The sequence below is a fragment of the Vicia villosa genome, linkage group LG2, assembly GCF_029867415.1.
Source record: "Vicia villosa cultivar HV-30 ecotype Madison, WI linkage group LG2, Vvil1.0, whole genome shotgun sequence".
Lineage (NCBI taxonomy): Eukaryota > Viridiplantae > Streptophyta > Magnoliopsida > Fabales > Fabaceae > Vicia > Vicia villosa.
In genome coordinates this window covers 85797851-85812289 of record NC_081181.1, presented here as the reverse complement: position 1 = coordinate 85812289, position 14439 = coordinate 85797851, and the positions used below count along the sequence as shown (strand labels likewise).

Below are 14439 nucleotides of genomic sequence, written 5' to 3'. Positions count from 1 at the left end.
AAAAGTGACCAAGATGGTTATCGTTGATCATTATCAAGGCAGTCACTATCTTTCCAAGATGAAAAAATTTCAATGAAAAAGCCTGCTAAGTCAAAACCTACGAAGGAGACTTAGGCAAAATTGGGGCATCCCGCTGACTGTGATCTCGAATGGAATAGTTCAGGCAAAAGTTAGGGATAATAGAAATCAAAAAAGAGAAGTCAATAAATTCCTTGAACAACAATAAGACGTTGTAACTATCAAAAGGAAGAAGTGATTGCCATCTCAAAGTTTCCCTTGGCCTTTAAACTGTCATCATGAATAGGTGCAATTCCAAAAACCTCTTGGAGCCTGAATGCATAATTTGAGTTAACTGAGCTTAGGATTGGAGATCATCACGAAGAATTGGGTGGGTACAAATATATTTTGAGCCTTATATCCTTTGTTTCTAAAACCGTGAACCAAACCACGTTACAACCTTTAAAAGACCTAATTGAAGCAAGGTTTATTTTGAAAGCATACTACAACAAGGTTGCGTTAACCTGACTCCTAAAGATCTTTGCAAATCGTTTGTTTTACCATACCTTTTGCTTTATCCATCATTTTGAATGTCTAGACCATTGTGTTTGGACCTTTGATTCATTTGCTTTACATAAATAATATCATTCCAATAAATGATTTTGATTTCAAAATATGCTTTGAGCATTGCCTTAAAATTACCATTTTTGAATGAACATTTTATTTGCAAGCAAGTACTCATCTTTCAAGGAAGTTCAAACAGTCGAGAAACTTGATTAATGATCCTATTAGGGGCACGTTACTTCAAGATCCTGTTATTCAAAAGTTAAGCTGGGGCAAGTGTTTCCAACATTTATTTCAAGAACTGAAGCAAGGATCATTTAGCAAGCAGTCGATCAGGGGTAGTTTTCTTCAGCGATCCCCAAGCAGTTTATCAGTCCTTCTCAAAAGGATCGCCAGTATGACAAAACCATGTTGGCAATGTTCTTGTGTTGAGGAATCAGAGTTCCAATCTTCCTTCACAAAAGAGTCTACCTCAGTTGCCATAATCGATTGCATTACATCATTCACACATCATGCGTAGAAAATTCAAAAAAATCATGAATCTAAACAAAATTCATACTCATTTACATCTTTACCTTGAGATCAAAGCCCAACTTACTTGGAATCTACCAAAACGTTGTTTGTCCTTTCATCCAAAGCTGGTCATTGGATTTATAATCTTTCATTGCCATCCAAAGCCTGTTATCGGATGTCATAATCTTCATTGCCATCCAAAGCCTGTTATCGGATGTCATGACCTTTCGTTGCCATCCAAAGCCTGTTATCGGATGTCATAATCTTTCTTTCATCTGAAGCCTGTTATCGGATGTCGTAATCTTTCTTCCATCCAAAGCCTGTTATCGGATGTCATAATTCTTCATTACCATCCAAAGCCTGTTATCGGATGTCGTAATCTTTCTTTCATCTGAAGCCTGTTATCGGATGTCATAATCTTTCTTTCATCCAAAGCCTGTTATCGGATGTCATAACCTTTCATTGCCATCCAAAGCCTGTTATCGGATGTCATAAATCTTCATTGCCATCCAAAGCCTGTTAAAGGATGTCATAAATCTTCATTGCCATCCAAAGCCTGTTATCGGATGTCATGTTTTTTTTCTTTCATCTGAAGCCTGTTATCGGATGTCATAATCTTTTGTTGCCATCCAAAGCCTGTTATTGGATGTCATAAATCTTCATTACCATCCGAAACCTGTTATCGGATGTCATAAACTTTCACCGCCATTCAAAGCCAGTCATCAAATGTCATGTTTTGTGTTGTCATCCAAAAGCAAGTAATTGAATGTTACAATCCCCGGTAAAGTGTTTTCACCGCAATCAATGTCACTCTCGAATTTATCTGATTATTGACGTCGTCTAATGCCACCCTTAGACGTTCATACTATCATTTACCGAGAGTTTTATCCCTCTTTTCTAAGTCTCTCCATCATTAGTTTGTCTCTTGTGGCGCTATATTCCCCCACCGAGTTCAACATCCATCTCATATCATATTGTATTCAAAATAACAAAAAAAGAGTCCATGCATTGCATTCCATTTCCATATGAAGGACAAAAATTGTGTACTTTGTATTTAAGTCTCTTCACATCTTCGATAGAAGAAACTTAAATAAGGGCATATGTCGCACCCCAATTTTTGACCCACATATTTCATTCATTTGATATTATCGCATTCGTATTTCATTTGCATTATATCATCGCATCGTTGCATATTTTAGAAAAAAATTGACTTTTTACTAAAGTCAACAAAAAAATAGTTTTAGATAGTTAAATTAATTTTTAGTTTTAATTTTATTTTTAGTTTTAGTTTAGGTTTAATTTAGATAATTTTTTATTTCATTTTTTATTTTTTATTATTATTAACTTTTTTTGTTATTATTATTATTATTATTATTATTATTCCATTTGCAAGTCAAACAAACAAAAAAAAAAGAAGACAAAAAAGACAGCATCTTTGCTGCTCCAGAAGTACAAGCAAAACAGTCCAACATTGCTAGCATCCTGCGCCATTTTCTGCTCCCATTTCACTCCAAAATTGTCATCAAAATGTTCATACAAACTGCAGCATCAAAAAGAACAAAACCAGTTACCAAAACAGTTCAAATTTCATCCCAAATTTCCCCCCAATTCTACATCTAAAACCCTAATCTCAGCCTATATAAACAGAGATTCATCACAACAGCAGGAAAAAAAAGAAGGGTATCAAAACTCTGTCAAAATTTGTTATAGAAATTGACCTCCACACACTGAACAAACCTTCATTCAAAAGACCTACAACATATCAGAACCTCTTTGATCCATAAACCCCATTATCATAACATCACTACTGATCACACTGAACCAACATTCATCATCTCACCAAAAACTTACATTAACTGAACCTGCATATCCACGCTTAAACATATCCATGCCATCACCTTCGGTCATCATATTTTCATAGCCAAACCAACCTTTCAGAACAACAAACGTCATAAACATGTTCGCAACAAACTCTCACACCTAAGGCAGCAGCTTCGAAGCAACGACACGACGGCAACACACAACGATTTGAATATAAAAAACGTTCCCAGAAATTGCAAAGGGGAAGAGACCGAGATTAAAGAAGAGGAAACGAACTCGTGGAATCGCTACATCCGGGAACGTCCGGATCGGTACCTATTTCTTTACTCTTTTACGAATCGTCGTGTTTTCATGAGATTGTTATCATTCGCGCTTGTATGATGCTATTTGTGACTTTGTTGTCGTATCTTTGTGCTTGAATATTTGGTATGGTTGCATTGTTCTTGTTTGTTAAACTGAATCCGAGAGAAACTGTAACAGTGAGGGATGAGATTGAAGGAGAGATTGACCGAGAGAGAGCATAAGCGCGAGAGAGGTGAGAGATCGATGGTGATGATGATTCTTTTGTTGTCCTTTTTCTTTCTGAAACACAGAAACGATTGAGAGATGAGAGACTATAGCGTTGAGACACAGGAATTTTTTCGTGAGAAGTGTTTGGAGAGGGAGGCTATTCCAACTTGATTTTAGGGTTTCCAATTGTTTAAGTGATATGGGCTCAGGTGATTTTAGGCCCATCAATTTTTTATTACCACCCCCTTTTATTTATCTCTTTTAGCCCATTAGTAATTTTGTTTTGTTTCTATTATTTTTGTTTAATATTCATGTTATTGTTTTTATGTTAATTGAAAAAATACAAAAATATTTAATCATAGTTTCATTTTTTATATTATATTTGAATTAGACTTTTATTTTCTCTTATTTTATTAAAAATAAAAAAATATTAGATTAATCTCACAATTCAAAAATCAATAAATCTTGGTCCAATGCCAAGTCGTTTCAAATAATTCTTGATCCAACGTCGAGCTTTTTCTTTTTGAAAACTCTTTTTTTCTTACATACCGAAAGATTGTGTGACAAGGGGTGTACACCTCTTGAATACCTCGATTCTTTTGGATTAACACTTGTTTTAAACCTTTCATTAATTAAATCAAGAGAACAAGTGACAAGGGGTGAACACCTCTTGAATACCTTGATCTTTTGAATCAAAACACTTTAATCAAATCAAAGTGATTAAGTGACAAGGGGTGGACACCTCTTGAATACCTTGATCTTTTGAACCTTTCTTTAATCAAACCAAGAGGTTAAGTGACAAGGGGTGGACACCTCTTGAATACCTTGATCTTTTGAATTAAAATACATTAATTTTCAAGGACAACAAGTGACAATGGGGCTCGCTCCTGTTCAATACCTTGGGTAAAGACGCGCTAGGTGAACACCTATGCTCAATCCTTTGCTAAATGTCCCTTTTAAAACACAACTTCAATTTCATTCAAACCTTTTTGCCTTATGGCTTTTAAAACGCTTCTCATAAACGAGACACTTATTCAATTCCAAATGCGAACATACTTCCACATGTGAAGATCGAATATCTTCCACTTGAATGCGATAATGGCTAAAATCTTGTCTCACTCCTGATTTAGTTATCCATTCTTGTAGTGATCTCATATCCATGTGCGCGTAGTATTTCCATTTGAAAGCGATCGAGTACCTCTCGCTAAAATCAACCAACAAAACTTTTCGTGGTTCTCGCCCGAACTACGATTGCTCTGACTTTCCCATTGCACGAGGGAATACGTAGGCACAAGATACAAACGTCTTGGCGAGCATAATAATAAAAAATATTTTCTTTTTCTTCATAATAATAAAAACCCTGAAAAACTTTTCTTTCATATTTTCTCGATTAATAAGCTAAAGAACACAAACATTACGCTAACACTCAAACACGAAACTAACTAAATGGGTCCCATCGAGTACGATGGAGGTGAGGGGTGCTAATACCTTCCCCTTGCTTAACCGAATCCCGAACCCTAATTTGGTTACGAATGACCATCTTATCCGTTTTCTTTTTTATCCGTGGGTTTTATCGATATTTTCCCTTTCCTTCCTGGGAATAAATAAAGTTTGGTGGCGACTCTGTTGTACTTCGAGCGCGCGAAAACGCGTCGAGTCACATTTTTACCGCTACAAACATCAATACTCTTTTTCTACTATTAAGAAAGCAAGACAGATCTATAGCATTCAGTATGATTGTCATCTACCATTAACAATGGATTGAGGGTGATCAGTTCCCCAATTTGTCAATTAGTATTCGACAACCATAGTGGAGTATAAACCGACATTACTTCATAATAGCGTCATCTCCGAATTTTCACTCAAATCCATTAACACGTCATAATCCAATGATTCACCTTGGGTTTCTCACAACTCCCACAACCTCCTACTCGCGTCAAATTGGTGATAAAAATTATCTACAATTTTTCTTTTATATCCGCTGCCACCTCGGTATCTCAAATGCGACTTCAATTGCCCCAAAGTCTAAGTCTCTTGCACTACTGCTTCACTCTTCCTCAAAAGTCATCGGCGCTCAAATCATCCTTAATATCGAACATCTTACGATCTTGTCTTAATCATCAACAACAAGCTCTGCTCAAACTCGCTTCGGAAACTGGCGGTAATAACCGTCCTCATAACAAAATTCGTCTCGTCATTGTTCTGACGCTTCCATCGGAGTTCAAACCGGACACCCGAAACTCAAGCTACGCGCATCTTCGAGCTCCAACATAAAGTCTATCGCAAAATCATTACTCATTCACTTTTCAAACATCGGTATCTCACACAAAGGTTACTCGCACCGATAACTTCACAATCCTCAGCCGTGCTGAACATCGTAACTCTCTAACTTCTGCTTCCCAAAATCATTCTTAACTTCACGTCGCCTTCGAATCCAGATAATATCCAAAACTCTCAACAGCTCTTGCACCGCCGCTTGTCGACAGCATACCAGACTTTTTCTTACAACAGAAACCTCTTCGAGAAGCAAGGTTTCTCCCATACTTATCGTCAAATTACTTCCTGCAACAAAACAAATAAGCACCAACAGTGTTCCACACACGTGTCGCGTACTACAAGATAAAACACTGAGAGCATTCAACTGTCGTACAAACTCAACAGACTTGACAACTTGGCCGGATGTGTAACACCCCGTTAATTCTAGTGTATTAATTTAATTATTTTATTAATTAAATTATTAGAATTAATAATCTGTGGGAATTATTTGGAAAAATAATAAAAATATGGTGTTGGGCTGAGTGTGATAGTTAGTTGAAGGGGGGGTGTTAACTAAGCAAGCCCATTAAGAATGTTTTATTTTATTTTTCATAAAATAAAGGAAATTGGGAAAAAGAGAAGCAGAAGCAGTAGAAGCAGATTTTGGGACTGAAGAACACGTGAAAGTGAGAAGAGCCAAAGGGGGAGAAGAACTTCGAAGATCCGACTCTAAGGTAAGGGGGGATTCTTCGGGTTAGTAATCCTTATGCGATTGTAGGTAGTAGGATTGATTAGGATTATTGTTTAGTTCATTCGTACGTGTCGGGTTGGGAATTTGTTAGGTTTTGATAATCTTGTATGAATTGAAATGATTCTGTTGATACTTGTGATATATGATGTTAATACATGTCAATAACCTATTTGAAATGTGTAATTGTGTGAAAAACAATGATAATTGTGTGCTATGTTCGTATGTACCTGAAATTGGGGTTATGGGATAGGGTAAAAGCTGTCAAAATAGTGATTTTTGCTGTGCAGGTACGTAGGAACCGGTTCCCATGTGGGACGAACCGGTTCCCCCTTGTAAAAACAGAGAAATATGGGTTCTGGGTAGCTGGGAACCGGTTCCCATGTAGGGACAACCCGGTTCCCCATAGTAAAAACCAGAGACGAGACTTTTGAGACTGCCAGGAACCGGTTCCCACGTAGGGACAACCCCGTTCCTGCAGCATTTTTCTAAAAATGTTTTATCTTTGAAAACTCATAACTTTTGATCCGAGTATCCGATTTATGTGCCGTTTTGAGCATTGTGAAGCTGAATTAAAGGCCTATATGATGAATAGGTGGTATGGATGTGAAGTCCAAGTTGTTTATTTGTGATTATATTATTTCTTGGTTGATGACTTTCATGTATGCGTGTGATATGTTTGTATGAATGCTAAGAATGTATATACATGCTTATTGGTGATGATTTGGTGATGATAATGAGACGATGTGTTACATCGGATTGGTGATGTTGTAAGCATGTTATATGTTGCATTCATTGGCATACATTTTTGGTGATGGATCCCGGTGATGAAAGTGGATCAAAATGGTGGGCATAATTCCCATTGTGTGGAATTTGTGCTGGTTAAAACTGTATCTTGGTGATGAAAAAGATCGGTTGGATGGGTTTATCCCATGGATGGTACCACATGCATTAGTGTCAGTTCATTCATTGCATTATATTATGATATGACTGAACGATTGTGCGGAGTGATAGAATATGCTTATGTACTGATGTTGGTTGTTATAACAAATTCCGATTCTATGTATGATGAGTGGATGATAATTGCTATGATATTCTATTGCTTATGATTATATAATGGTTATTAATTCGAATGAAACTCACCCTTACTTTGATGATTTCAGATTAAGGATGTAGCGGCGTGTGATTGGGTGAAGATAGCTTATAAGCTAGCCCGTAGTTCGTGTCGAGTCATGCTCTGATTGTAACACTGGGATCGATTAGTCTTAGCGTTACTTGAGATACTATGTTGTTATTTTGTTTATGGATTATGTATTGATGAGCTGTTTGGATATGCTCCTAACATTGTTTGAAATAAGTTTCCGCTGTGATGAACACATGTTGAAGTTTGGTTAATTTTAATAAAAGCATGACAATCGACTTTGATGTTTTATTTATTTAATAATTGTAACATCCTTGATGTGTTATTACTCTGATTATATTATTTTACCGTGGGGTTTTAGAAGGGTGTTACAATAGTGGTATCAGAGCATAGTCGGTCGTTAGAGTCAGAGTCTTAGTGTCAGTGTTCCCTTGTATGCGACTAGTGTAAGGTAAACACTGTCGATACTTTTGTTCTGATGAGATTGTTTTGTGATTTAGCAGAACAATGGCTGGAAGAGGTGGAAGGAACGATGATGCTATCGCAGAGGCTCTAGGCATGATTGCTGGTGTATTGGGAGGGAATGCTAATGGAGCTGCGATTGGTGCTGACAGGCAGTTGAACAGCTTTCAGAGGAACAATCCTCCACTGTTCAAAGGCACTCATGACCCTGATGGTGCTCAGAAATGGTTGAAAGAGATCGAGAGGATCTTCCGAGTGATCGATTGTGCAGAAAATCTGAAGGTGAGGTACGGTACTCACATGCTATCAGAAGAAGCTGATGACTGGTGGGTTACTACTAAGACTGAATTGGATTCAGATGGGATTGCGATTACTTGGGCCATATTCAAGAGAGAATTTCTGAGGAAGTACTATCCTGAAGATGTTCGGGGAAAGAAGGAGATTGAGTTCTTGGAACTGAAACAGGGTAGTATGACAGTGCCTGAATATGCTTCCAAATTTGTGGAATTGGCTAAGCACTACACACCCTACACCAACGATGCAGCTGGAGAATTCTCTAAGTGTATCAAGTTTGAGAATGGTCTTCGTGATGAGATCAAACAGGGCATCAGGTATCAAAGGATTCGCCGATTTTCTGATTTGGTGGACTGTAGCAGAATATTTGAAGAAGACAGTCTTAAGCTGAGATCATCTCACTCTCGAGAGTTAGTTGATAAAAAGGGTAAGAAGCCTATGGACAGAGGTACACCATATGGTAGGGGAAACCCAAGAGCTGGTAATTGGAAAAGGCCTAGTGGGGGAGATTCTGGTGCTCCCTTTAGGTGCTTCAACTGTGGTGAACCAGGACATAAGAGGAATGAGTGCAAGAAAGAAGAGAAGAAGTGCTTTAAGTGTGGCAGAGTAGGCCATGTTGCTCCTGACTGTAAGATGAGAACTGTGACTTGTTATAACTGTGGAGAAGAAGGCCATATCAGTACACAGTGCACCAAGCCGAAGAAGAACCAGTCTGGGGGAAAAGTCTTTGCTTTGTCTGGATCAGAAACTACTCCGGAGGATAGACTGATTAAAGGTACGTGTTTCATACATAACACACCTTTAATCGCGATTATTGATACTGGTGCGACTCACTCGTTTATTTCATTGGATTGTGCTAAGAGGCTGAATTTAGAGATATCAAAGATTGATGGAAGTATGGTTATTGACACTCCTGCGTCGGGTTCAGTGACCACTTCATCTGCATGTTTGAACTGTCCTATTGATATATTTGGTAGGAAGTTTGGAATGGACTTAGTGTGCCTTCCACTTGAACAACTTGACATTATTCTGGGGATGAACTGGTTGCAATTTAACCGAGTTCATATAAATTGTTTTACGAAGACGGTCATCTTTCCTGAAGAGATGAGTATCGAAGAGTTGGCAATGACTGCAAGACAAGTGGGTGAAGCAATTCAAGAAGGGGCAGCCGTGTTTATGCTTTTTGCGTCGATGGAAGTGAAAGGAAGAGTAGCAAGTAAGGAATTACCAGTGGTCCGAGAATTTCCAGAAGTTTTTCCAGAAGATGTCAGAGAACTACCACCTGAAAGGGAAGTAGAGTTTGCTATTAAGTTAGTTCCTGGAACCAGTCCTATATCGATGGCACCTTATAGAATGTCGGCATCTGAATTGACCGAGTTGAAGAGTCAATTAGAAGAATTGTTGGAGAAGGAGTTCATCCGTCCAAGTGTGTCACCGTGGGGTGCACCGGTGTTATTGGTAAAGAAGAAGGAAGGATCTATGAGGTTGTGTGTAGACTACAGACAACTGAATAAAGTTACTATCAAGAATCGGTATCCATTGCCGAGGATTGATGATCTGATGGATCAGTTAGTCGGGGCTAGTATATTCAGCAAAATTGATTTGAGGTCTGGGTATCATCAGATTCGTGTGAAGGCGGACGATATTCAGAAGACTGCGTTCAGAACGAGGTATGGTCATTATGAGTACACTGTGATGCCGTTCGGGGTTACTAACGCACCTGGTGTTTTCATGGAATACATGAATAGGATTTTTCACCCTTATCTTGATAAGTTCGTTGTGGTGTTCATTGACGACATTCTGATATATTCCAAAAATGAAGACGAGCATGCAGAGCATCTCAGAATTGTGCTGGGAGTGTTGAAAGAGAAGAAGCTTTATGCCAAACTGTCGAAATGTGATTTCTGGTTAAGTGAAGTGAGTTTTCTGGGTCATGTAATTTCTAAGAGCGGTATTGCCGTAGATCCAGCAAAGGTAGAAGCTGTGTCTCAGTGGGAAGCTCCGAAGTCCGTGACTGAAATTCGTAGCTTTCTGGGTCTTGCAGGTTACTATCGGAAGTTTATAGAAGGATTTTCAAAGTTAGCTCTACCGTTGACGAAGTTGACTAGAAAGGGTCAAGCATTCGTTTGGGACTCGGAATGTGAAGAAGGATTCCAAGAATTAAAGAAGAGGCTGACTAGTGCTCCTATTTTAATTTTGCCGAATCCGGCAGAATCTTTTGTTGTGTATTGTGATGCTTCATTGATGGGACTTGGAGGTGTGCTAATGCAGAACCAACAAGTAGTCGCTTATGCGTCGAGACAACTTAAAGTGCATGAGAAGAATTACCCGACTCATGACTTAGAGTTAGCAGCAGTGGTGTTTGTGTTGAAATTATGGAGACATTATCTTTATGGTTCACGGTTCGAGGTGTTTAGTGATCATAAGAGTCTGAAGTACCTATTTGATCAGAAAGAGCTTAATATGAGACAGAGGAGGTGGTTAGAGTTCCTTAAAGATTATGACTTCGAGCTGAATTACCATCCGGGTAAGGCGAATGTTGTTGCTGATGCTTTGAGTAGGAAGTCCTTGCACATGTCAATGTTGATGGTACGAGAACTAGATTTGATTGAACAATTCCGGGATTTAAGTTTAGTATGTGAAGATACTTCGAATAGTATCAAGTTAGGTATGTTAAAGCTGACAAGTGGATTTCTTGATGAGATCAGAGGAAAGCAGAAAGATGATGTGGGACTAGTTGACAGATTGACCTTAATTAACCAAGGAAAAGGAGGTGAGTTCAGAATTGATGAGAATGGCATAATGAGATTTGGCGACCGTGTTTGTGTTCCTGATGTTACTGAACTGAAGAAGAGTATCTTGGAAGAAGGACATCGTAGTGGATTGAGTATTCACCCTGGTGCTACTAAGATGTACCATGATTTGAAGAAGTTATTCTGGTGGCCGGGAATGAAAAAGGACATAGCTGAATTTGTCTATTCTTGTTTGACTTGTCAGAAGTCAAAGATCGAACATCAGAAGCCGTATGGAACTATGCAGCCTTTATTTATTCCTGAATGGAAGTGGGATAGCATATCCATGGACTTTGTATCTGGATTGCCAAGAACAGCTAAGAACTATGAAGCCATTTGGGTTATTGTGGATAGACTGACGAAGTCTGCTCACTTCATACCGATGAGGATGGACTATTCGATGGAAAGGTTGGCACAGTTGTACATTGAGAAAATAGTAAGTTTGCATGGTATTCCTTCGAGCATAGTATCAGATAGAGATCCAAGATTTACATCCAGATTTTGGGAAGGGTTACAGAAGGCCTTGGGTACTAAATTGAGGTTAAGTTCTGCTTACCATCCGCAGACTGATGGACAGACTGAAAGGACGATTCAATCATTGGAAGATCTATTGCGTGCTTGTGTATTGGAAAAAGGTGGTACATGGGATAGTTATTTGCCGTTGATTGAATTTACTTACAACAACAGTTACCATTCGAGTATTGGTATGGCTCCATTTGAAGCTTTGTATGGTAGAAGGTGTAGGACACCACTGTGTTGGTATGAATCTGGTGAAAGTGCAGTGATTGGACCAGAGATTGTTCAAGAGACGACAGAAAAGATTAAGATGATTCAAGAGAAGATGAAGGCTTCTCAAAGTCGTCAGAAGAGCTATCATGATAAAAGGCGGAGAACACTTGAATTTCAAGAAGGAGATCATGTGTTTCTGAGAGTAACTCCTACGACGGGTGTTGGTCGAGCACTGAAGTCAAGGAAGTTGACGCCGCGTTTCATTGGTCCGTTTCAGATTACAGAAAGAGTAGGAGAGGTTGCTTATCGTATTGCTTTACCGACCACACTTGCAAACCTACATGACGTATTCCATATATCACAATTGAGGAAATATATTGCGGATCCGTCTCATGTAATCCAGGCAGATGATGTGCAAGTGAGAGATAATATGACAGTTGAGGCGTTGCCTATGAGGATTGAAGATCGGAAGATAAAGCAACTACGTGGTAAAGAAATAGCTTTAGTCCGAGTAGCTTGGGGAGGAGCTGCAGGTGGAAATGTTACGTGGGAGCTAGAAAGTCAGATGAAAGACTCTTATCCCGAACTCTTCGTTTGAGGTATGTTTTCGAGGACGAAAACTCTTTTAGTGGGGGAGAGTTGTAACACCCCGTTAATTCTAGTGTATTAATTTAATTATTTTATTAATTAAATTATTAGAATTAATAATCTGTGGGAATTATTTGGAAAAATAATAAAAATATGGTGTTGGGCTGAGTGTGATAGTTAGTTGAAGGGGGGGGTGTTAACTAAGCAAGCCCATTAAGAATGTTTTATTTTATTTTTCATAAAATAAAGGAAATTGGGAAAAAGAGAAGCAGAAGCAGTAGAAGCAGATTTTGGGACTGAAGAACACGTGAAAGTGAGAAGAGCCAAAGGGGGAGAAGAACTTCGAAGATCCGACTCTAAGGTAAGGGGGGATTCTTCGGGTTAGTAATCCTTATGCGATTGTAGGTAGTAGGATTGATTAGGATTATTGTTTAGTTCATTCGTACGTGTCGGGTTGGGAATTTGTTAGGTTTTGATAATCTTGTATGAATTGAAATGATTCTGTTGATACTTGTGATATATGATGTTAATACATGTCAATAACCTATTTGAAATGTGTAATTGTGTGAAAAACAATGATAATTGTGTGCTATGTTCGTATGTACCTGAAATTGGGGTTATGGGATAGGGTAAAAGCTGTCAAAATAGTGATTTTTGCTGTGCAGGTACGTAGGAACCGGTTCCCATGTGGGACGAACCGGTTCCCCCTTGTAAAAACAGAGAAATATGGGTTCTGGGTAGCTGGGAACCGGTTCCCATGTAGGGACAACCCGGTTCCCCATAGTAAAAACCAGAGACGAGACTTTTGAGACTGCCAGGAACCGGTTCCCACGTAGGGACAACCCCGTTCCTGCAGCATTTTTCTAAAAATGTTTTATCTTTGAAAACTCATAACTTTTGATCCGAGTATCCGATTTATGTGCCGTTTTGAGCATTGTGAAGCTGAATTAAAGGCCTATATGATGAATAGGTGGTATGGATGTGAAGTCCAAGTTGTTTATTTGTGATTATATTATTTCTTGGTTGATGACTTTCATGTATGCGTGTGATATGTTTGTATGAATGCTAAGAATGTATATACATGCTTATTGGTGATGATTTGGTGATGATAATGAGACGATGTGTTACATCGGATTGGTGATGTTGTAAGCATGTTATATGTTGCATTCATTGGCATACATTTTTGGTGATGGATCCCGGTGATGAAAGTGGATCAAAATGGTGGGCATAATTCCCATTGTGTGGAATTTGTGCTGGTTAAAACTGTATCTTGGTGATGAAAAAGATCGGTTGGATGGGTTTATCCCATGGATGGTACCACATGCATTAGTGTCAGTTCATTCATTGCATTATATTATGATATGACTGAACGATTGTGCGGAGTGATAGAATATGCTTATGTACTGATGTTGGTTGTTATAACAAATTCCGATTCTATGTATGATGAGTGGATGATAATTGCTATGATATTCTATTGCTTATGATTATATAATGGTTATTAATTCGAATGAAACTCACCCTTACTTTGATGATTTCAGATTAAGGATGTAGCGGCGTGTGATTGGGTGAAGATAGCTTATAAGCTAGCCCGTAGTTCGTGTCGAGTCATGCTCTGATTGTAACACTGGGATCGATTAGTCTTAGCGTTACTTGAGATACTATGTTGTTATTTTGTTTATGGATTATGTATTGATGAGCTGTTTGGATATGCTCCTAACATTGTTTGAAATAAGTTTCCGCTGTGATGAACACATGTTGAAGTTTGGTTAATTTTAATAAAAGCATGACAATCGACTTTGATGTTTTATTTATTTAATAATTGTAACATCCTTGATGTGTTATTACTCTGATTATATTATTTTACCGTGGGGTTTTAGAAGGGTGTTACAGGATGGACCGACCTGCTCTGATACCACTAATGTAACACCCCATTTCTACCCGGTAGTTATATGCAAGAATCAGAGTTTCAAAATTTCTCAACAAACGGATGAGGCGTCACATATTCATTTCAAAACAAATCATTT

The 14439-nt window shown here is 38.4% G+C and overlaps 1 protein-coding gene and 1 long non-coding RNA gene across 3 annotated transcripts; both read left to right on the top strand.

Moving 5' to 3' along the window:
• The first annotated feature begins 6291 nt into the window (after positions 1–6291).
• Positions 6292–7845, top strand: LOC131646375 (uncharacterized). Its single transcript, XR_009297452.1, has 2 exons — positions 6292–6395; positions 7573–7845. It is a non-coding gene; the product is annotated as an uncharacterized LOC131646375 (long non-coding RNA).
• A 237-nt stretch (positions 7846–8082) lies between these two features.
• Positions 8083–14226, top strand: LOC131646374 (uncharacterized). 2 transcript variants are annotated; one of them, XM_058916426.1, is made up of 2 exons: positions 8083–9081; positions 13954–14226. In XM_058916426.1, exons 1-2 carry the CDS (start codon positions 8109–8111, stop codon positions 13956–13958), a joined length of 978 nt encoding a protein of 325 aa, XP_058772409.1. In that variant the 5' UTR covers positions 8083–8108; the 3' UTR covers positions 13959–14226. The 2 variants fall into 2 exon arrangements, 1 of the variants encoding a protein (XP_058772409.1); XR_009297451.1 differs by lacking the exon at positions 8083–9081 and adding an exon at positions 12663–12776.
• The last annotated feature ends 213 nt before the right edge of the window (positions 14227–14439 follow it).

Excerpts from the sequence above, each read along its gene's own strand:
- LOC131646374 (XM_058916426.1), top strand. The coding sequence starts at position 8,109 with ATGATTGCTGGTGTATTGGGAGGGAATGCTAATGGAGCTGCGATTGGT.